The sequence below is a fragment of the Pan paniscus genome, chromosome 1, assembly GCF_029289425.2.
Source record: "Pan paniscus chromosome 1, NHGRI_mPanPan1-v2.0_pri, whole genome shotgun sequence".
In the NCBI taxonomy this organism is placed as follows: Eukaryota; Metazoa; Chordata; class Mammalia; order Primates; family Hominidae; genus Pan; species Pan paniscus.
Genome location: NC_073249.2, coordinates 46481673 through 46503791, shown reverse-complemented (window position 1 = coordinate 46503791; position 22119 = coordinate 46481673). Strand labels below are relative to the sequence as shown.

At 44.6% G+C, this 22119-nt stretch overlaps 2 protein-coding genes across 4 annotated transcripts in view; both read right to left on the bottom strand.

The window, feature by feature from the left end:
• Positions 1-1360: 1360 nt before the first annotated feature.
• Positions 1361-12524, bottom strand: RABIF (RAB interacting factor). 2 transcript variants are annotated; one of them, XR_010111112.1, is made up of 3 exons: positions 12326-12524; positions 3877-4603; positions 1361-2495 (listed from the first exon to the last, which is right to left on the bottom strand). XR_010111112.1 is itself a non-coding variant. In XM_008976613.5 (2 exons), the coding sequence occupies exons 1-2, from the start codon at positions 12449-12451 to the stop codon at positions 4358-4360; spliced, it is 372 nt and encodes a 123-aa protein (XP_008974861.1). In that variant the 5' UTR covers positions 12452-12524; the 3' UTR covers positions 3836-4357. The 2 variants fall into 2 exon arrangements, 1 of the variants encoding a protein (XP_008974861.1); XM_008976613.5 differs by lacking the exon at positions 1361-2495 and having other exon boundaries at positions 3836-4603.
• A 1952-nt stretch (positions 12525-14476) lies between these two features.
• Positions 14477-22119, bottom strand: part of KLHL12 (kelch like family member 12) — a 37448-nt gene continuing 29805 nt past the window's right edge. For both annotated transcript variants that reach the window (XM_003823004.5, XM_063601337.1), the window contains exons 7-12: positions 20215-20321; positions 18883-19078; positions 17946-18104; positions 17539-17637; positions 16594-16780; positions 14477-16014 (exon numbers count right to left, since the gene is read on the bottom strand). In XM_003823004.5, coding sequence (XP_003823052.1) covers positions 15888-16014; positions 16594-16780; positions 17539-17637; positions 17946-18104; positions 18883-19078; positions 20215-20321 — 875 coding nt within the window. In that variant the 3' untranslated portion in view covers positions 14477-15887. The remainder of the gene's footprint in view (positions 16015-16593; positions 16781-17538; positions 17638-17945; positions 18105-18882; positions 19079-20214; positions 20322-22119) is intronic.

Here is a 22119-nt window from a genome sequence, read left to right as displayed (position 1 = left end):
GCTGGGATTGCAGGCGTGCACCACCATGCCTGGCTAATTTTTGCATTTTTAGTAGAGACAGGGTTTCACATTGGCCAGGCTGGTCTTGAACTCCTGACGTCGTGATCCGCCGGCCTCGGCCTCCCAAAGTGCTGGGATTATGGGCATGAGCCACCATGCCCAACCAAGTTTCCACTGTATTCTTAATTTTGATTATTGGATTCTTACAAATTCTAGAATTCACTTTTTAAAAAAACATGTTCATGTAGCTGCTGAATTCCCAAACTAGTGTCTCTCCTTGAACATGGTAAGCAGTTATTTTAGTCTGATAGTGCCGATGTCTCCAGCCACTGTGGGCCTGCTATCTTGTCTCACGTGCCTGGTTACATCTTCTTGTACTCAGGATATTGTATTAGCAAAATTGTAGAAATAATCTGGGTTTAGGATAACAACAACATCCTCTAGAGAGGGGTTTTGTTTGCTTATCCAGACTTTGGGCAAACTACCACTCTGGGATCACCTTAATCTAATTTCAAGGATTAAGATCCGTAATCGGAGGCTGGGCTGCAGTCCCGAGAGCCTGTTTCCTACACCGCCTCACCCGTATTCCTGGGGTGCAAAAGACTGAGGGCTTCAACCAAAAGTGAGTAACACCACCAAGTCCATCGCCCTTTCACAGGCCCCATCCCCTACTTCTGAAAGGCTGCTAAAATCACTGCTAAGCCTCTGAATCGCCTCCAAGTTTGGCAAATGCTCCCAGGAGAATGGTGGCCCTCACACCAAGCCCATCTCCCAGGGTTCCCATCTCCTCTGCTGTCCTGGTTTAGCAATTCTTCAAAGTCATGTCGGCTCTCTTGGTGTGTTCACACAGATTTCTAAAGTATTTTGTCCAGCCTTTCTAGTTAACCAGTGAGCTGGGTAGTCCAAAGGACCTATCCACCATTATCAGAAGCAGAAGTCCTCATAGTTACTCAGTTACATGTGTAGCCTCATATCCAACATGGTGACAATTTGTGAAATGTCAGTACACCACTGCCCATCTTTGATTCCATGTTTTTGTAAAACAACAGACAATTATATGGAAACAATCAGGCTTTCACAAAATCAACTGCTCTCCCCAATAGAAAACGGAAGTTTCTATACTCGGAGCAGAAAGCACAGGTTGCCTCTATCTACCCACAGCAAATAGCAGCTGATTCACAAGTATGTACTGAGAGCTTATTATGTGTGAGGGAAATGAAGAAATGACATTTGCATTTTATAGCTGACTAGATAATCAGTTGGTTGACCTTAAGCTAAACCCCAAGGTTCAGGTTTCAGCTCTCCTTTGTTTTTTCAATTTATATATTCTTCCCAAGGACATGCAGAAATCTAATTTCCATTGCTTAAATGCCTTTATTTCTTTCAGATCAAACTGAAAAGGCAGAATAGCAACCTGATATTTTTGGCTACTAGGGCAACATTTGGCAGTTCTCAAAAAAGGAAATAGAAATGACCGATACGTATATCAAAGTTTCACTAGAAATAAAATAAATGCAAATTAAAACAATGAAATACTATGGTTTCCTATTCAAGTCGCTATATATATTTTTTTGTTGTTACTGTTGTTTGTTTGAGACAGGGTCTCACTCTGTTGCCCAGGCTGGAGTGCCAGTGGTGTGATCTTGGCTTACTGCAGCCACCATCTTCGGGGCTCAAGTGATCCTCCCACCTGAGCCTCCCAAGTAGCAGGGACTACAGGTATACACCACCATGCCCAGGTAATTTTGTTCATTTTTTAAATAGAGATGGGGTCTCACTATGTTGCCCAGGCTAGTCTCAAACTCAATTTAAAAAATGCTTAGCTTAGGTTGTGGCTTGTGATGTGAGGGGCCATGTGCCCCTAGAGGCATCTACTTGGGTTTTGCTCCTGACTTGAGTGGATAACTCTGTTTTTCTGCACATGCCATAACGATGGACACGTGACCGTTTGTCGGAAAAACACAGTTCTCTCAATTGCTTACTAAAGCTCATTCAGGCTAATTGGAGAAGGAAGCCATCTTTCCAGGGGAGTAGGTTGGTTGCAAAACTGTGCCCAAGGCCAGCTTGCACTGCAGTCGGGGAGCCCTTAGAAAGTTTGGGGGTAAAGGAATGAGGAAGCAACTAGAAAACAATGGAAGGGACTTCAGATGGTAAGGTTTCTGTTTAGTACTTATTTCAATTTTAGGCCTCCTGAATAGTAGAGGTGGTGACAGGAGGATACCTGAAACCTTGGTTATATAATAAACTTCCTTCTATGACAGTGAGTCATTTTAGAATAGAAATGATGGAATAATTGGAAATCAAGTTGAAGGCTTAAACAAGTCTGCTGATATCAAACTGTTAGAGCAGCCCCGGAGCTATGGAAATTTGTATCCATGCATCTGGATGGAAGTTTGTATCCTGGGTTGGCACAGAGATTCCAGTTGAACCAAAACTCCATGAGGACCATGCCCAGTAGGTTCAGTAAATGATACTATCCATTAAAGAAGTCTTGCCTGTGGGGAAAAGCAAGAGAGATCAGATTGTTACTGTGTCTGTGTAGAATGAAGTAGACATAGGAGACTCCATTTTGTTCTGTACTAAGAAAAATTCTTCTGCCTTGAGATTCTGTTAATCTATGACCTTACCCCCAACCCCGTGCTCTCTGAAACGTGTGCTGTGTCAACTCAGAGTTGAATGGATTAAGGGCGGTGCAAGATGTGCTTTGTTAAACAGATGCTTGAAGGCAGCATGCTCCTTAAGAGTCATCACCACTCCCTAATCTCAAGTACCCAGGGACACAAAAACTGCGGAAGGCTGCAGGGACCTCTGCCTAGGAAAGCCAGGTATTGTCCAAGGTTTCTCCCCATGTGATAGTCTGAAATATGGCCTCGTGGGAAGGGAAAGACCTGACCGTCCCCCAGCCCGACACCCGTAAAGGGTCTGTGCTGAGGAGGATTAGTAAAAGAGGAAGGAATGCCTCTTGCAGTTGAGACAAGAGGAAGGCATCTGTCTCCTGCCTGTCCCTGGGCAATGGAATGTCTCGGTATAAAACCCGATTGTATGCTCCATCTACTGAGATAGGGAAAAACCACCTTAGGGCCGGAGGTGGGACCTGGGGGCAGCAATACTGCTTTGTAAAGCATTGAGATGTTTATGTGTATGCACATCTAAAAGCACAGCACTTAATCCTTTACATTGTCTATGATGCAAAGACCTTTGTTCACGTGTTTGTCTGCTGACCCTCTCCCCACAATTGTCTTGTGACCCTGACACATCCCACTCTTCGAGAAACACCCACAAATGATCAATAAATACTAAGGGAACTCAGAGGCTGGCGGGATCCTCCATAGGGGATCCTCCATATGCTGAACGCTGGTTCCCCAGGTCCCCTTATTTCTTTCTCTATACTTTGTGTCTTTTTCTTTCCCAAGTCTCTCGTTCCACCTTACGAGAAACACCCACAGGTGTGTAGGGGCAACCCACCCCTACACTTGCCTACGAACAAAGGAAGAAAGTTACTTGTCCAGATGTGGCAAATTATAAACTTTTGTATAATGTGGCAAAGGCCTAACCCTCATATCCTACACCCTCCACTCTCATTCTAGGAGAGCCTGAGTAAACAGCCAGGGCTGGGTTTTCCTTGAATGGCTGCCAGATGGGGTTAAAATCTGCTTCTCACCTTCTAGGCTGTAGCAGTGAGGAGCTAATATAAAAAGAAACTACAAGATTTCAAGGGAAGAGGGACCACACCCATCTTCACAATAAAATGTCATTCTCAACCTAGAGCAGAGGTGCTCAAACATGGTATTAGAGATGCATCCAAAGTAATGTTTCTGGTTAGTGGTTTAAATACTGAGTTTTGAAAATGCTTTACTTTTAGAAAGAATAAATTACCGTAGATCACAAGGGTAGCCATACAACAAAGTCACTCTCAGATATTTGTATGCCTTCTTGAATGAGAAAAAGGCAGACTTTCAACTATTAGTACATAAGCATCTTTTGTTATGTGTCATCATAGCTAAAAGGTTGAATACTGCTCTTCTAGAGCAAGAAAAAGAGGGAGCCCCTGGGCAAAACAGAGCCTAGGGAGAATGCCAGGGAAGAGATGAGATTTTTGGAGGTAAGCACAGTGTCCCAAAACTGGGGGAAAAGGGAGCTTAGGAAATGTGATACAAAGTGAACTAAGCAGGAGGCATGTACTTGAGGCTTTAGGAAGCAGGATTAACCCTCTGCATGTTCAAGTGGACATGCTGGTACTCAGTATTTATATTAGCACAGACAAGAAGGCAGCGGAACAGTTATACCACATTAAAGGCCAGTTCTTGTGGGGAGTAGGTTTATCTTTGGAGGTGGAGCTGAGTACCCTTCCCCTCAGTTACTCATGGGAAACTCGTTCCAAGGCCACATAGAAACTGTTCTTGTCATCTAGGCAATGCCAGCCAATTGGTCCAATTTCACAGTCTGCGCAGACCAGAAACTTGATGTTGCCCACGTCCTTGGTGAAGCCCACATTCTCAAAAATGAACATGTCCTCAACCAGCCAGTGTTCCTGGAGGAGATCGCCGTCAGGATTGCTGCCATCAGACAGAGCTGGCTTCTTTCTCATGGAGGGAAGGAAAAGCTGCAGTGGGAGAGAACATAAAGAACGCAGAAGTTGAACTGGCCCAGTTCCATCAACACCCCCTTTCTAGGTACACTTCACATTGCTCCCTAGCAGGAATGACAAAAAAAGAGAAGCCCTCTCGTTAAGCTGTAGACGATGATGCTGGGTGGCTCTTCTTTGCCTCTGGTCTCTGCCCTGATTCTTTTTTTTTTTGTGAGACAGATTCTCCCACTGTCGCCCAGGCTGGAGTGCAGTGGCGCGATCTCAGCTCACTGCAACCTCCGCCTCCTGGGTTCACGCCATTCTTCTGCCTCAGCCTCCCAAGTAGCTGGGACTACAGGTGCCCGCCACCATGCCTGGCTAATTTTTTGTATTTTTTTTTTAGTAAAGATGGGGTTTCACCGTGTTAGCCAGGATGGTCTCGATCTTTTGACCTCGTGATCTGCCTGCCTCGGCCTCCCAAAGTGCTGGGATTACAGGCGTGAGCCTGATTCTTAAGAGAAATGAAAGAGGGGCACCAGCTGGGTGGTCTGGGAACTCGGTTTCACTGCTGTCCTCAACATGGGCCCCACATGGTCCTAGTTTCCCCGGCTCATAATGCTTCAGGCACACTGGCTTTCTTGCCTTCCTCAAACAGCATTAGTCTGTTCTGCCCTCAGATCTTGGCATGGCTAGCTCCTCCTCAGTAGTCAGCTCAAACGTAGCCTTCTCAGGAGGTCTTCTCTAACCAAACAACCTGAATTAGCTTTACTTACTGCCCACTGTATTTTGTTTAAATAGTTTTATTGAGGTATAATTGACATATGAACTGCACATATTTTAAATGCACATCAGCTTGGGCAACATAATGAGACCTAGTCTCTACAAAAAGTAGTTTGAAAAAATTAGCCAGGGATAGGCGTGGTGGTACACACCTGCAATCCCAGCACTTTGGGAGGCTGAAGCAGGAGGGTTGCCTGAGCTCAGGAGTTCAAGACCAGCCTAGGCAACATAGTGAGACCCCCATCTCTACAAAAAACACAAAAATTAGCAGGCTGTGGTAGTGCACACCTGTAGTCCCAGCCACTCATGGGGCTGAGGTAAGAGGATCGCTTGAGCCCAGGAGGTGGTTGAGGCTGCAGTGAGCTGAGATCACACCACTGCTCTCCAGCCTGGGTGACAGAGCAAGACTCTGTCTCAAAAAAAAAAAAAAAAAAAAAAAAAAAAATTAGCTGGGCATGGTGGCAAGTGTCTGTAGTCCCAGCTACTCAGGAGGCTGAGGTGAAAGGATCACTTGAGCCAGGGAGATTGAGACTACAGTGAGCCAAGATCATGCCACTGTACTCCAACCTGGATGACAGAGTGAGATCGTCTCAAAAAGTAATAAAATAAAATGCACAGTTTATTTCACTTTAGCACATGTATACTGGTGAAACCATTATCCTAATCAAGATAATGAACACATTCATTTCCCCTGGAAGTCTCTTCATGCCACTCCTACTTGTTTACTTATTGCTTATTTTCTGAAATTATCGTATTAATTTATTGGCTTACGTATTTACCACGTGTCTACCTCAACTAGAATATCAGCTCCTGGAAAGCAAGGAGCTTACTTTGTTCATTACTAGATCTCTAGTGCTTAGAATAGCAACTGGTATAGAGCAGGATCTCAACTATTTGTTAAGAGAATGAACACAGAATATCGGCTTTGATCTATTCCATCACTATTAGGGATATACCGGATTTATCTTATAAAAAGAAAAATCTAGTTCTACAATTTGGAATTATTAGCTCTAGGATGCTTGTACCCTCCAACCTATATGACTTCTCAATCATTAGGAGAAGGCCTCTGGCACGCACACATACAATTGCTTTAATTTCTTCAATATGGATAGTATATACACTCTTAGCTGTCCCAGACTACCGCAAAATATCATGCCAGCCAAGTTTGTTACCCCTCTGCTCCTCATATGGCTGCTGTCATATCACTTATTTCCCATTTCCCACCCCACGATATACTTTTTTGTTTTTTTGTAATTAGAGATGGGGTCTCTCTACATTGCCCAGGCTGGGTTTGAACTCCTGGGCTCAAGCAATCCTCCAGCCTCAGTCTCCCAAGTAACTGGGGTTACAGTACAAGCCATTGTGTAATACTGTTACTCCAGTCATTCTTTTTGCCTCATGTTAAAGGTGTCCTTAACACTTTGTTCTACCTTAAACAAAAACAGGAACAAGTAGAGGCAAAGAGAGTTAGGAATCAAAATTAAGGAACCAGGAAACCTGAATTCTAGTCGCATCTGTAACTTTCTGTGGGCCTCAATTTTCCTAAATGTATTTCTGGCTTATCCCCTATACTGTAGGTGTGAAATCTCACATATCTTCACACAGATGGAGTAAACTTCAGTGGACTAGTTAAGACATCTAACCAATCAACCAAGAATTCAGTGTGTCCAACAAAACAGAAAACTGACTAAAGCATTAGTGTTCAGGAGGTGCCCAACAAAAGATCACCACCTTCCCTCTCTTGGTTCCCATTTGTAGCACAAAGCATCACCTGTCCAGTTGTCTCTCCTTTGATTTGTGATTTAAAGGTACTACTATAATTAACGGTCCATTCAAGGCATCATATTGGGTCCTGTTTGCTCTATTCCTCAACATTCCCATTTTAACTTAGATCATCTAAGTCAGGCCCACAAGACTATACTCATATATATGCATATGTATGTGCATCTCTGCCTGGATCTCAACCTATTCACTGCAATGCCAAGGACCATTGCTAGGGCCAGGAGATTAGCTATAACATCCGGAATGTAATGAGGCTTTCTGGATAGACTACTGGGGATGGCAACAAAAAAATTAGTATGTAATTTGAGGCAAACTCAACTTGGTGCGAAGTTGCCAGTGAGATCCCTGACCAGATGGGTTGGTTACCTTTGTTCTGTCAGGACCCCAGCGAATCCTGGACAGCCTCTTCAGAAACAGACAGAACACCACAACTCAGTGAGACTCTGCTGATATACTACTAACAGCACCCTTTTAAAAATAAAATACTACCTTTCTCATTGTAAAAATACATTTTCATTACAGAAAACTTGGCAAGCATGCTATAATACAGATGAGAATAAAAACTGTTACAATACAGAGTACACTTCTGTTAACTTTTTCGTAATTTTTTCCCTTCTGGGAATTACTTGTGTTGTTTTCAAAACACATCCGAAAATTCTCTGATAATCCTTCCACCAAGAGTGGAGTCCATACCCCTCTCCTTTGGTCTGGGCAGGCCATGGTGATTGCTTGATGAATATATGCAGTGGAAGTGACAGGCTGGTTAGAAAATGGCATGCAACTTTTGCCATTTCTCATGGGACACTTGCGCGGGGAGCCTTCAGCCACTGTGTTAGAAGTCCGGCTATCCTGAGGGTGCCATGTGGAGACCAGGCTGGGGGGTCCATGTAGGGACGGAGGTGGCCCCAAATCCTGTTCCAGTGCTCAGGTGTGTGAGCCCTCCCAGCCCACAGGCAGACGCGTGACGGAATGACCTCTCTGATTGCCATCACATCAGAGACCCCCAGTGAGAACTGCCTCGCTAAACCCAGTCAACCCCTAAATTCCTGAGCAAAATACATCATTGTTCGGGCCGGGCACAGTGGCTCATGCCTGTAATCCCAGCACTTTGGGAGGCTGAGGTGGCCGGATCACCTGAGGTCAGGAGTTCAAGACCAGCCTGGCCAACATGGCGAAACCCCCATCTCTACTAAAAAAATGCAAAAAATTAGCTGGGCATGGTGGCGGCACCTGTAATACCAGCTACTCGGGAGGCTGAGACTGGAGAATCTCTTGAACCCAGGAGGCGGAGGTTAGGTGAGCAGAGATCGTGCCACTGCACTCCAGCCTGGGCAACAGAGTGAGACTCTATCTCAAAAAAAAAAAAAAAGAAAAGAAAAGAAAGAAAAAGATGCTTAACAGCAACCCTGGCTTCTACCCACTAGATGCCAGTAGCACACCTCCCTCATTCTGACAACTAAAAATGTCTCCAGATATTGCTACATGTCCTCTGGAGGTCTGGGGATGCGGGAGGAATCGAGAAACACATTCCTTTAGACTAAAGAACTCTGGAATGTAAGATACAGTAAGTGCTAGGCCCTGGATCACCTCAAAGGTAGGATTGACAGTCTAGTTCTCCAGTTGTTCCCATCTGCAGACTGAGAGAAAGCTGTAGGCCACCTCTAGCCAGACTCCTTACACCTTTCTGCAGGCTTAACGGCTGGGAGCGCTCCTTTAACACCTGCAGAGATGAGTAACAGCCCTGCTGTAACTGCCCTAATGGTGGTTTATCTGCAATATGTCACAGTTATGACAAAAAAGAGCTACCCCAAACCTTTACGGGGTTTACCCCAAAGCTTTAGTTAAGGAGCTCAGCATCTCAGAAGCTGCTTGTTCTAAGGATGGAACTGTTTTTCCCCACCTTAAAATGTGTGACACAGAGCAGGGAAAGGACTAATAAATAACTGGTTAGAATCTTCCATGAAATTTTCTACCTTCTATTTACATCATGTCCTAGAAGTTATATTTTTGCTGAAATTAGTATTTGAGAAAAGAAAGGAGAAAACAATTAGGACTGAGAGTAAGGAGAACACTGGGTTGGATTACAGCTGAGTTGCTCGAGTCCAGAAAAAGGGCTAGGATTCTTCCAACAGTTCTTTCTCAAGAAATAGGAAATTTCCAGAAATATTGAAGCCATTGTTAAAAAACACAACCCCCCCCCCCAAAAAAAACCCACCTTTTTGCCTTTTTAAAAGAGGGAAAACATTTTAAAACACATAAAATGCATTAAAAAAATTCTTAGGCCCCTTTCTAGAATAGGGGCCACTGTGTTCGTTGAGAAACAAAAAGAAATGTAACATATATAATTTAATTTGCTCACACAATTTTTGGCAAAATCAGTTTAAAACAGCATCAAACAAGAATTAAGAATTTTGACTGGTTGGAAGCTGTAGTGAGTCATGCTTTTGACAGAGCACAACAGGGAACGCGGACGGGGAGGGGAGGGGGGAAGGGAGGGGGGGAAAGGAAAGGGGGGGAAGGGAGGGGAGGGGGAGGGGATGGGAGGGGAGTGGGAAGGGAAGGGAGGGGAGTGGGAAGGGAAGGGAGGGGAGGGCAGGGCAGGGCAGAAGGTAGGTCCTGCCGGGCGGAGCGGCTCACCTGGCCAACATGCTGAAACCCCATCTCTACTAAAAATACAAAAATTAGCTGGGCATGGTGGCGTGCACCTGTAATCCCAGCTACTTGGGAAGCTGAGGTAGGAGAATCACTTGAACTCGGGAGGCGGAGGTTGCAGTGAGCCAAGATCATGCCACTACACTCCAGCCTCGGCGACAGAGTGAGACTCCATCTCAAAAACAAAACAAAAGAAAGATCCTGGCCAGGCACGGTGGCTCATACCTGTAATCCCACCACTTTGGAGGCCAAGGTGGATGAATCACTTGAGCCCAGGAGTTGGAGACCAGCCTGAGCAATACAGTGAGAGCGTCTATGTTTTTTTCTTTTTCTTTTTTTTTGAGACGGAGTCTCGCTCTGTCACCCAGGCTGGAGTGCTGTGGTGCAATCTTGAACTTCTGCCTCCCGGGTTCAAGCGATTCTTGCCCCTCAGCCTCCCAAGTAGCTGGGATTACAGGTGCCCACCAACACGCCCAGATAATTTTTGTATTTTTAGTAGAGATGGGATTTCACCATGTCGGCCAGGCAGTTGTTGAACTCCTGACTTCAAGTGATCCACCCAACTCAGCTTCCCAAAAGAGCTGGGATTACAGGTGTGGGCTATGTTTTTTTTTTCTAAAGAAAAAACAATTAAGAATTTTAAAACAAACTATAAACTCCATTTAGAAGTCTCTTAATTTATGTCAGTTTATAAAATTAGACAAAACCTTGCCATGGAAAAGGAGTATGGGAACTAACCTATATTATGGGCTATATACTCAGCACAGTGCTAAGTGCTTTTATACAAATTCTTCCCTCTATCATCATCTTCATTTTACAACAAGCTTGTCCAACCCGCGGCCGGCATATGGCTCAGAACGGCTTTGAATGCGGCCCAACACAAATTCGGAAACTTTCTTAAAACATTATGAATTTTTTTTTTGCAATTTTTTTTTTTAAGCTCATCAGCTATCATTAGTGTATTTTGTGTGGCTCAAGACAAGTCTTCCAATATGGCCCAGGGAAGCCAAAAGACTGGACACCCCTGTTTTACACAATAAGCAACCTGCATCTCATGGAGGTTAAATAACTTTTTTTTTTTTTTTTTGAGATGGAGTCTCGCTCTGTTGCCCACACTGGAGTGCAGTGACTCAATCTCCGCTCACTGCAACCTCGGCTTCCCAGGTTCAAGCGATTCTCCTGCCTCAGCCTCCCGAGTAGCTGGGATTACAGGCTTGTGCCACCACGCCCAACTAATTTTTGTATTTTTTTTTTTTTTAGTAGAGATGGGGTTTTGCCATGTTGGCCAGGCTGGTCTCACACTCCTGACCTCAGGTGTTCCGCCCGCCTCGGCCTCCCAAAGTGCTGGGATTACAGGCATGAGCCACCGCGCCCAGCCTAACTCTTTTAATGTTAATGAATGATAGTCAGGACTCAATTCCATGTATGTTTCAATTCCAAGATCCATGTTCTTTCCACTGACTCCATAATGCCACTAACTTCGTAAAATTAATTGAGAACTCTACTCCTAAACCTTGAAGTCTTAAAAGAACCCCGGGACCTCCACCAATCTCTAGATCAAAAGTCATCAAAATACCTACAAAACAACAGACACAGATTCCCTTTTTTCCTCCTTTGATGAAAGGCTGTTTTGGAGGAATGGGTGCCTCTTGCTCTTCTACTAGACATTACACTTCACCATCTGTTCAAACACGTGAAATAAAATGATCTGCATATTTTTAGAAATAATTTTGAATGATAGGATGTGTCTATGGTTGAAATGACATTATATTTGCACTTCAACACAGTTTACCGAAATAATTTTTTTTTTTCAATTTTCTCACTTGCGATGATGGTGGTAGGAAGGGTATTAAAATCCCTAAACTGAAGGGGAAAAAAAAGTTTTTCTTCGAAATTTACTTCCAGGACGTCAGGGATCTACTGCACTTGAAATATGATTCATCTGGAAAACCAGAGGCTTCCACTGCCTCGGTAAAGTGGGTAGGTTACCAGGGTTATTTTGCCGCGTCCCCAACACCAGTTGTTCCTGGGGATCCTCTGTGGAGCAGATAGGTGTCCGTCATAAATGAGACGGTGAATTCAGGACTGGCGGGTGAGGTCTAAAGTGGGACAGGAACCCAGCAACACCCGCGGTGAGCGGCGGCCGAGAGGCACCTGCCGGGTCCTGCAAGCTGGCGGGAGCTCCGAGAGCCGGAATGGGGAGCCTCCCTTCCACGCGCCCGCGGAGCACCCGCCCTGGACGGCGGCGGGGCGCACAGCCCGCGCTCGAAGCGGCCCCGGGGGCAGAGGGCCGGGCTGGCTGGGCCGGGTGGCCCAGGGAAGGGTTCCCGCGGCAAAAGATGCCGGGGCGGGACCCGGTTCCCTCCCTAGCCTTCAGCGGCCCCAGGGGCGGAGCCTCGCCGAGCTGAGGCCCGAGGGGCGGGGCTTAAGGCCGCGCGAGGAGGGCGCGGTCGCCGGAAATTGAGGAGCCGGGGTTCAGATTCTGACTGCGGCGGCTCGTCGGGGAGACTCTGGGTGTAAACGGCCTCCAACCTGCCTCCCTACCTGTCGGCGAGAGAAGAGAGCGGTCCCTGGCTGCAGCACCCGGGAGCCGCAACGCTGGCACAGCACCGCCTTCCGGTTTCGGCCCTCGGCTGACACTAACTCGCTCAGCTGCTCCGCTGGTTCCATTGCCGCTGCCGCCACAGGCTCCTCAGCCACGGCTGCGCAGACGCTGTCTCTGCTGGCTCGTTCTTCACTGCGCTGGCGCGGCTTGGCAGAGGCGGGGCGGCGAGCGGACGGTCACTATGTCTCTGCGCAGGCGCCCGCTTCCCCGCTCTGGACTCTACTGCGCAAGCGCCTTCATTCATTGCCTAACCTAAGCGGCTAGGTGTCGGCAGGCTTTGTGACAGGGACACTTCTTGGCACCAGTGACACATCTCCATACCCACCTGGTCACTGGGCTTCACTTAATATTAAAACCTAGACAAATCATTAGGTTGACCTTACTGTTTAGTTTTCTGAGATCTGAATTTAGTCTCCTGAATAAATGGGGACATTATTGGGGGCAATGTGAAGGGAATCTGGGTCGGACTTCCCATCAAGTTTTAGCCACATTAGCTTCTTCTATAGGAAACTACTTAGAGGGGCATGTATCTTTTCGGTATTGGAAAAAGATAAGTGGAAACTTTAATTGCTGGTCTCTTCTACTCATTGTGACCATTTACTATGCGGCAAAATGTGTCAAAGCGCCTTTAGAAACTTACTAGATCATCAGTTTCCTTACGGGGTCGGCACGCTTGTGCACAAAATGAGAAAGGTAAAGATCAGAAAGGTTGCAGCACAACTCTAAAGCTACTGCTCTTAATTAACTAGGATTGTCAGGAAAGCAAGATTATTTCAGACAGAACAGTATTATATATGAACAAGGGTGAGAACAAGTTTAGGAATGGTTAGTAGACCACTGTGGCTGACCCACATTACACGTGGGGAGAAGTGGTAGTAGAGGTAGGTAAGGCAGAGTGGGCCCAGAGCTCCATGGCTTTAATGTCATGCTAAGGAATTTAACATTAATAACATGAACAATGGGAATCTGTGGAATTTTAGGCCAGAAATAACTGTTTGATATTTACTGTCTGCTGTATGTTAAGTACTGTAATGATCCTGTGCTTCAGAAAGATAACCTATGAATAAATAGAGGGGCTAGATTGAAGAGAGGAAAAAGAGTAGAGGTAAGGTATCAGGTAGCTATTACCTCATCAGTCTAGCTCAGAAAGGCCCTGAAGCTAGCAGAGGGAACAAAGATATGGGAATGGAGTTGGAACAATTAAAATTGTACAGAACTTAGAAACTAGCTGGATGTCTGTATTGTGATGGGGGTGACACAAAGCAACTGCTGGTTTTCCCAGGTTAGATAACTAAGTAGCTGGTTGCCAGTTATGGGAGCTTAAAAAAATAAGATGAACCACCAAAGTAGGGGTATCTCTGTATATGTATGTGAGCACATGAAAGTGTGTACGATTGTGAAGAGTGAAAAAGGAGCTGTTTTACGTGTTGATTTTTCTGTAGAACATACCATTGTGGCTTCAGTGTATGAACTATTTGTGAAGTTGGTCTGAAACTCATTAGTCAGCACTGAAGACAGCATAGGAGCCATCAGTCCTTCACCCTCCCCTGGATCTCTTCCTGAGATAGGAAAAGTCACGTTTTATAGGCTTTGGTTTAATTAGCAGGCGCAATCCATCTGCCAAAGTTGGCAGGCATCTTTTAAGGAAAATAACTTCCTCATGTGGCTCCTCCTTCCTTTTGCTCTGGAAGCATCAGGATTGTTTCAGTTTTGCAGGCCTTCTGCATAGCTGTTTATATCACATGCCACAATTCAAAGCAAATGGAAGAAAGGACCGGTGTGACTGAAAGCCTAAAATTCAAGTGGGTGCTAAGTGAATTCAAGATGTCTTTTCTGTATTCCTTTTTCAAGTAACTCCAAGCGTCAGAGGGGCTAATGAATATAGCAAATCAGGTAAATATTTTACTGATGAGAATCTCCAAAGTGTAAAGTGGCTACCTCTTACCTGTGTCTAACAGAGAAATAGCGGAACTAGTTGGCAAACACACAAGATGAACAACTTGAAGAGACAGGAGCTACAGCTGATCCCTACATCTTTCCCTCCCAAATATCTACTAAAGGCAATGTTGGTTAGCCACAAACTCTCGGCATTTGAGACCGCTGATTTTTAATATTTTCTTAAAAAAATACAAAGGAAATTAACTCTGTAGGTCAATACAACTCAGGGAAAGAGGGAAAAATGGAATTTCAGAGCAAAGGTTGTTTAAGTTATCACATTCCCACACTCCTAATACCCACAAAACAAGAATTTCACTCCATGACACAGAGGAACATTGAATGATAGCTCAGAAATGTTGATAGCTGAGGTACTGAAACTAACAAAAGGATTTTGGTTGTCCTTGATTATCCTGTCCTGTGATGAATAAAATCTACACTAAAGGACAGGTAAGGAAAACTTATAGCAGAAAAAAGACTAAATGTACCAAACACAGCAGTACAAACCACTCCTTGGCAGACATGTGCTTCTAAAAGAATGGGGCAGTAATCAGGTAGCTGAACTACTAGGCTACTGTCACTCCCAGCCCATCCCCAAATAAATAGTGTGGAAGTGTAATAGTGTAGTAGTATTTGACCCAACAAAGAAAGGCTTTCACCCCCATTCAAGGCAAACATTGCCATGGCTAGATGAGCCCTGGCAGGTAATAAGATGACTGTAAAATCACAGGTACTTCTAGTTTATCCCCAGTTATACTGAACTCCCACATTGATGTCATCTTCTCTCATCCCAACATTTGTTCACTCTTTTATGCTGTCTCCAGTGCGAAAGACCTCGGGGAAATAAACAGATCCTTCAAATAATATACCCTTCTCAGTCTTCCAGGTTATGTAATACTTCAGTGCTGTTCTAGGTTCACTCACAATCAAATTCAGTTTAATTCACTTAATTCTAACTTCAATTCTGATATACAAATCCTGACCTCCAAAAGAAGTGTCAGATGAGTCTCTCCCTTGTCCCCAAAGTTTTGTGGGGCTCTCCCTTTTGTTTCCCTCTAGAATGGAACTGTGTTGCCCCTAGCTACCTGTAGATGAGAAAATGTAGTTGTTCCTGGAAAAAAAAAAAAAAAGACTTGGATTTTACCAAGTTTACTTAAACTGGTATCTTTCCAATCATCTAGGCTGGATATTGCCCATATCTAGTAGGCTATACTCACCTTAGTTCTTTGCAACATATGAGGCACAACATACATATAGTACACCAAGCATGTGGTAAGTTAGAAATGACAGGAAAGTGCTCCCCAAAGCAGTGGGAGAGGCAATGTGGTCCCTCACATCCATTCAATGTGCATTCTTTTTCCTGGAATATCTGTTACCCACCCTTCTCAGGAACAAGAACCAGGACGACGGGGAGTATGTGTCAAATAAGTACAATCATCACTGCACTGATGCCTGTAATCACTCGGTGCACGTAGTGAGAAACAGACATTCTGGAAAGGATTTTTGATTCTCCCACTAACTGTCCACTGGACTGGTCACTAGCTCTGGATGGTGCTCCAACAATGGTCACTTCTCGCGGAGAACACAAACACCAGCATCACAGCGCTGGGTTCCCATGGATGTCACGACTTCCCAGCTGTCGATGATAGGGTCATAACATTCAATGCTACTTAGCAGGGAATTACCATCATATCTGAGTGGGAAAGAAGCAAAAGAAAGAAATGAGTCAGCTGCGTGCAGTGGCACGTGCCTGTAATCCCAACTATGCAGGAGGCTGAGGTAAGAGGACTGCTTAAGCCCAGGAGGGAATTTGAGACCAGCCTGGGCAACATGGTGAGACCCTGTCTCAATAAAATTTAAAGAAAGAAAGAAAGAAATTTGCCTTCTATTCCTTTCCACACAAGTCCTTTATTAAGGCTGCCACTGGAGGCCAGGCATGGTGACTCTCACCTGTAATCCTAGTACTTTGGGAGACTGAGGTGGAAGGATTGCTTGAGCCCAGGAGTTGGAGACCAGCCTAGGCAACATAAAAAACTAGTCTGGCACAGTGGCGTGCACCTGTGGTCCCAGCTACTCTACTCAGACTCCAGCCGGGGTGACAGAGCAAGACTCTGTCTCTAAAAAATAAAAAAAATCTAATAAAAAAAATCAAGTTGCCACTGGAGATGTCTACCCCTACCCAAGTCTTGTCTCTGTCCAAAAATGAGGATCAGATCACATAGACTCTTGCTCTGGCTACATATTGAGTCTGGATTCATTTCTAAATCCTCACCCTGCAATTGCATAGAGTCTCCCCCGAAGCACTGTGGCCCCTACATAGCATCGTGGAGTGGTCATACTGGTGACAGTTGTCCAGGAATCAGTGCGAATGTTGTATGCTTCAACGGAAGAAAGGTGGGCTGTACCATCAAATCCCCCCACCACATAAATATGGTCATTCAGCAGGGCTACTCCTGCACCTGGGGAAAATGAAGGCATTAGCAAATGTATGGTACTAAGCCTAGAATCTGAATTACAGAAATAAACTATGGTCACTAATGACCAGCTGAGTTCTACAGTAGATGAGGGATATGGACTGGGCCCACACGGGCCTAGAATAATCTAGTCCAGCACAAGTTATTCCATCTATAAACCCTTTGGCTTGGACTTGAAATTATAAAAGATAAATAATAAAAATGGTTCTCTTCTTTACTTTCATTAACTCAGAGCCCAACCCTTCTAATTAGGAGAAAGGGAGGAAGTGAAAAAAAGGCGGCAATAAAGGTAGATGGAGGGAAAGGAGTTGTGATTATGGTTCTGAAGCAATTTTTACCCAGAGTAAGTAAACTAGAACAGCACAGTGCTCTCTCCTTTTCTATATCCCAGCCTGCTCCACTTCAAAAAGCTCTCGGTGAAGGTAAGTAGCTACTCTTTTGTCCTTATGCATTAGAGACTTTATTTAACAGACATTTATTTAACATGTACTACACAGGCAAAATTGTACTAGATATTCTAAAACGTAGGGAGAGAACAACGACATGAAGGCTTTTGCTTTCAAATTTATAATCTAGTTGTAAGTATCAACTGTCTTTATCCTAATATTTAGAGAAAACAGAGACAAGGAGGAGAGCAGAATCTCATTTTTACATTAATCTACGGTTTGTCCCATGCACCACCATTATATATGTAAAGGTCTGACAGCATCGCCTATTGTCCCCTCCCTCAGATCTGGTCTTACCAGAACGCTTGGTGGCCATTGGTGTAACATTAGTCCAATGTCCTGTATGAGGGTCATATTTCTCAACTGAATTTAAGATATTCAAGCCGTCATATCCTCCTGGAAGACAGAGACCATTCCAGAAAGAGTGGTAAATCCTCATGCCCATTCCGGGTCGGTTTTTTTCTGAGTGCTTCAACTAATTATTTTAGTTTCAATTTTCCCACAAGAGTTCCAATAACTCTAAGAGAAATCTGACATTACGCTTATAAGAAAAAGATAATCCCAATTAATGGAAAATATATTAAGACACACCAGGGTTTTAGTTGAAGGGAAGTCTATGAACATCATTCTGGTAAAAAGGAATCCTTACCCACAGTCCATTACCCATTGAGTTCCCTCCCATTCCTGCATCCCAGACTCAATACCTAGACAGTAGATCACTCCACTGGCCACTACGAGTCCGGCACCTTCCCGGGCTGTCTGCATATCTCCCAGCATGCTCCACTGGTCAATGTTTGGATCATACCGCTCCATACTGGTGTGACGCCTGCTTCCATCAAAGCCTCCAGAGACATAGATCATATCTGCTCAGAATAAACAAATTACAGACTATTAGAGAATGAGAGATTTCTAAGAACTCTTTCCTCTACAAATTTTCCAAGGGTCCTTTAAAAGTCTGAGAGCAAAAACAAAGTATTTTTTAATGAGATAAGTCAATTAAGTTTTATAGACAAGGAAGACATCTAAAAAGAATGGGGTAAAATAAAATCCTTAAAAGCATTCAAAGACCACCTAGGAGTTTTCAAAAACACAACTAGTGCCAGTTCCCCACCCAGCACATTGGAACTTGATTTGCCAACTTTGTAGTCAATACTGAAACATCCATGAATATTGAACAGCTTCTATTACACTGATATTTCTGAAAGCAAAAAGGAGTATTTGTCGGCTGGGCACAGTGGCTCACACCTGTAATCCCAGCACCTTGGGAGGCCGAGGCGGGTGAATCACTTGAGCTCAGGAGTTAGAGATCAGCCTGGGCAACATGGCGAAACCCCGTCTCTACTAAAAATACAAAAATATAGCTGGGCATGGTGGTGCATGCCTGTAGTCCCAGCTACTCAGGAAGCTGAGGTGGGAGGATCGCTTGAGCTTGGGGAAGTTGAGGCTGCAGTGAGCCGTGATCACACCACTGCACTCCAGCCTGGGCAACAGAGAGAGACCCTGTCTCAAATAATAATAATAATAACATTTGACCTTAATTTTTTCTCCGTATTTCATGCTCCTGCCAGACAACAGGAGAGGTTAAAAACCCTGGTCCAGCCACAGTAAGATGGAAATAATTGCCCTGCACATCCAGCCTACCTCCCAGGGTGGTGGCTCCAGCAAGACCTCGTCGGACATTCATAGGGGCCACAGAATACCAGACCCCATCCTCATCTGCTGTGTAGTCTAGACATTCCACTGAACTAAGGCGGGAACGGCCATCATAGCCACCAATGACGTAGATCCGGTCATGAAGGGACACTGAGGCCACATAACGTCTCTTACGAGTGATGCTCTATGGATTTGGAGAGAAGAGGTACAGAGCATTTCAGTTAGGCAAGTTTTGGGCCTTACCTTTTGCTATCTTCCCTGTTCTATCTGCACACCTCTCTGCTTCTTCACCTGTCATCATGAACCCTCCTTAAGTGGTTCATCCTCAAGTGGCTCCCAAATAGCTACCTACTGAACGAAATGCCTGTTGTGGTGCTCTTAAAGATACAAGCTTTCTGCATCTCTGCCTCTTTCCAAGGCTTCCAAAAGATGTAACAGCTTTCTGTTATCCAGTATCTGACTCCTTTCTTTTCCGTAAGGCACTGGGCTAAGAGACTGATATCCTTCCATAAAGTAGAAAAGTATTCCCACATTGCTAATCAAAGGATGAGGATTTATTATAAGAACCTTAAAAGATAGGAGGGTTGGATTTCCATGTTTTCTCAGAAATTACTATTGTTCATTCAGCACTGAGAGACATGCTGAGGGAGACAGATACAAACTTTTTTTTTCTGAGTTGGGATCTCACTATCACCCAGGCTGGAGTGCAGTGGCACAATCACAGTTCACTGCAACCTCGAACTCCTGGGCTCAAGCAATCTTCTGCCACAGCCTCCCAAGTAGCTAGGACTACAGGCGTGCACCACCATGCCTGGCTAATTTTTTTGTTTACTTTTTTGTAGAGACAGAGTCTCACCATATTGCCCAGGCTGGTCTTGAACTCCTGGCCTCAAGAGATCCTCCCATCTCAGCCTCCCAAAGGGCTGGGATTATAGGTGTGAGCTACCACGCCCAGCCCAAACTTCTGAGCTCAACTAAACACTGGGTTCAATTCAACACAATTTAACATTCAGTTCAGTTTAACACAGCACGACCAATGAAATGTGCTAGGAATTATACAGACAGCTTAGAAAGGCACCTAACTAGTGGTGGCCATCTGAGTTTCCCTTGACACAGGGCCACTGACATTTCTAAGGCATAATCTTCTAATCTAAACAGTCAAAAACTGTTAAGTAAGTACCTACTATACGCACAAGACTGTTGTAAGAAACATCCTGTTATTAGGCTTTTCTACTCTTAAGGCTGGATTAGCTATGATCTGGAGGCAGAGACTGAGGACATTTAACATCCCTCCCAACGAATGGTTTCACCATTATTTACTGGCAAAAAGCTCCACTCCTGAGTCTTGGGGTCATATTTCTCTACCACATCAATGGGAGACTGCTGGCTTCCGAAGCCCCCAACCACCAAAAGCACTTCATTGGCTCCTGAAGACAAAGGCAGAAAAAAGATGGGTTAGTTCAGCATCCCTGGATGGGTAACTAGTCACAGAGAAGTGTCAACAGAAACAGTTCTAGGATGTCTTCTTTTATGTGGCTGAGGGATGCAATCCGAAATAGGAGATAATCATAAGGCTGACGAATGGGGAGTTATTTTTCCTTGAGGCTGTAGCTCTCGAGTCTCTGAAACTTAAATTTCTGGACATTAAAACTCTAGAAAGCAAACTTCAACATGACACTGCACCATTTCTTTTTTTTTTTTTTTTTTTTTGGAGACAGAGTTTCGCTCTTGTTGACCAGGCTAGAGTGCAATGGCATGATCTCGGCTCACCACAACCTCTGCCTCCTGGGCTCAAGTGATTCTCCTGCCTCAGCCTCCCGAGTAGCTGGGATTACAGGCTGTGCCACCACGCCCAGCTAATTTTGTATTTTTAGTAGAGATGGGGTTGGTCAGGCTGGTCCCGAACTCCCAACCTCAAGTGATCCGCCAGCCTCGACCTCCCAAAGTGCTGGGATTACAGGTGTGAGTCACTGTGCCCGGCAACACTGCACCATTTCAACCTATTGAGATGACTGGCTGACATAATCCTTGAGGTCTTAAGTGCAGGTGAGAGGCTAAAGGCATTCTCTGCATTTAGCCTGAAAAACTCAAATTGGGAGGCTTTTTGTTGTAATGGGGCAAGAACTCTCCTAACCTTGTCACAAAAAAAGCTACATGTTGAAACTTAGGATCCAAGTGATGGATTTAAAATCTCTTTTTCTTTTTCTGAATTGAGAAAGGGTCTCGCTATATTGCCCAGGCTGATCTCAAACTCCTAGCCTAAAGTGATTCTCCTGCCTCAGCCTCCCAAAGTGCTGGGATTACAGGAATGAGTCACTGTGCCTGGCCTAAAATCTCTCTTCCATGAACACTTCCTTCTCCAATTTAGTCAACTATATGATCACATTCCCTGCCAATTCATCAAAACCACCAGGCAACAAAAGACTAGAGTCTTAAAGGAAAAGTCTTTTTCTCTATTTTCCCAAAGAAGCTATTCTGACAGCCTTTATATCTTCCCCTTCCCCTAACGCCTTACTCTGATAAAATATTTCCTACCTTGGCTCTTGGAGACAGGGTCTTGCTATATTGCCCAGGCTGGTCTCAAACTCCCGGCCTCAAGTGATACTCCTGCCTTAGCCTCCCAAGTAGCTGGGATTACAGGTATGAGCCACAGCACCTGGCTTGGCTTTCTTCAAAGAGCAAAGTCTCTTTGAGAAAATCCCCTGTGCATGTGCTCCATTAGAACTCATGGAGAGAATAGTTAGCTGGAGCTTTGGAAAATTCAATCACTAGGAAGCATCTCGGAGACCAAAGTGATCTTATAAGTAACCTGGACTTGAAAGAGCAAATGTAGTACCTTGAAGCTGACAGGAAACACAGATAAACCCCTAATGAAGTAATGGATTTGACAATTATCATCAATTGCTGGGCTAGAATCATTATTTCAAAAGCCAATATATTACTATGAGACATTGTGTGCTTCCTAATGGTGATGAATAGGAAGGACCACACTACCACCTCGTCTTTTTTCCAAAAAACTGAGCCTGACTCTTAACAAGCCTCTAATCCAACCACTAGTTTACAGGCAATACATGGGAGAAGAACATGTTAAATGACACTACAAAGATGCAACAGCAGAGTCTAGAATGTGGGAAATTCTACAGGTCGAACAGCTTGGCTTCTTCAAGAAATAAACTGGCTAGGAAAAACCAAAACAGGATGGAAACTTTTGGATTAAAACGAGAC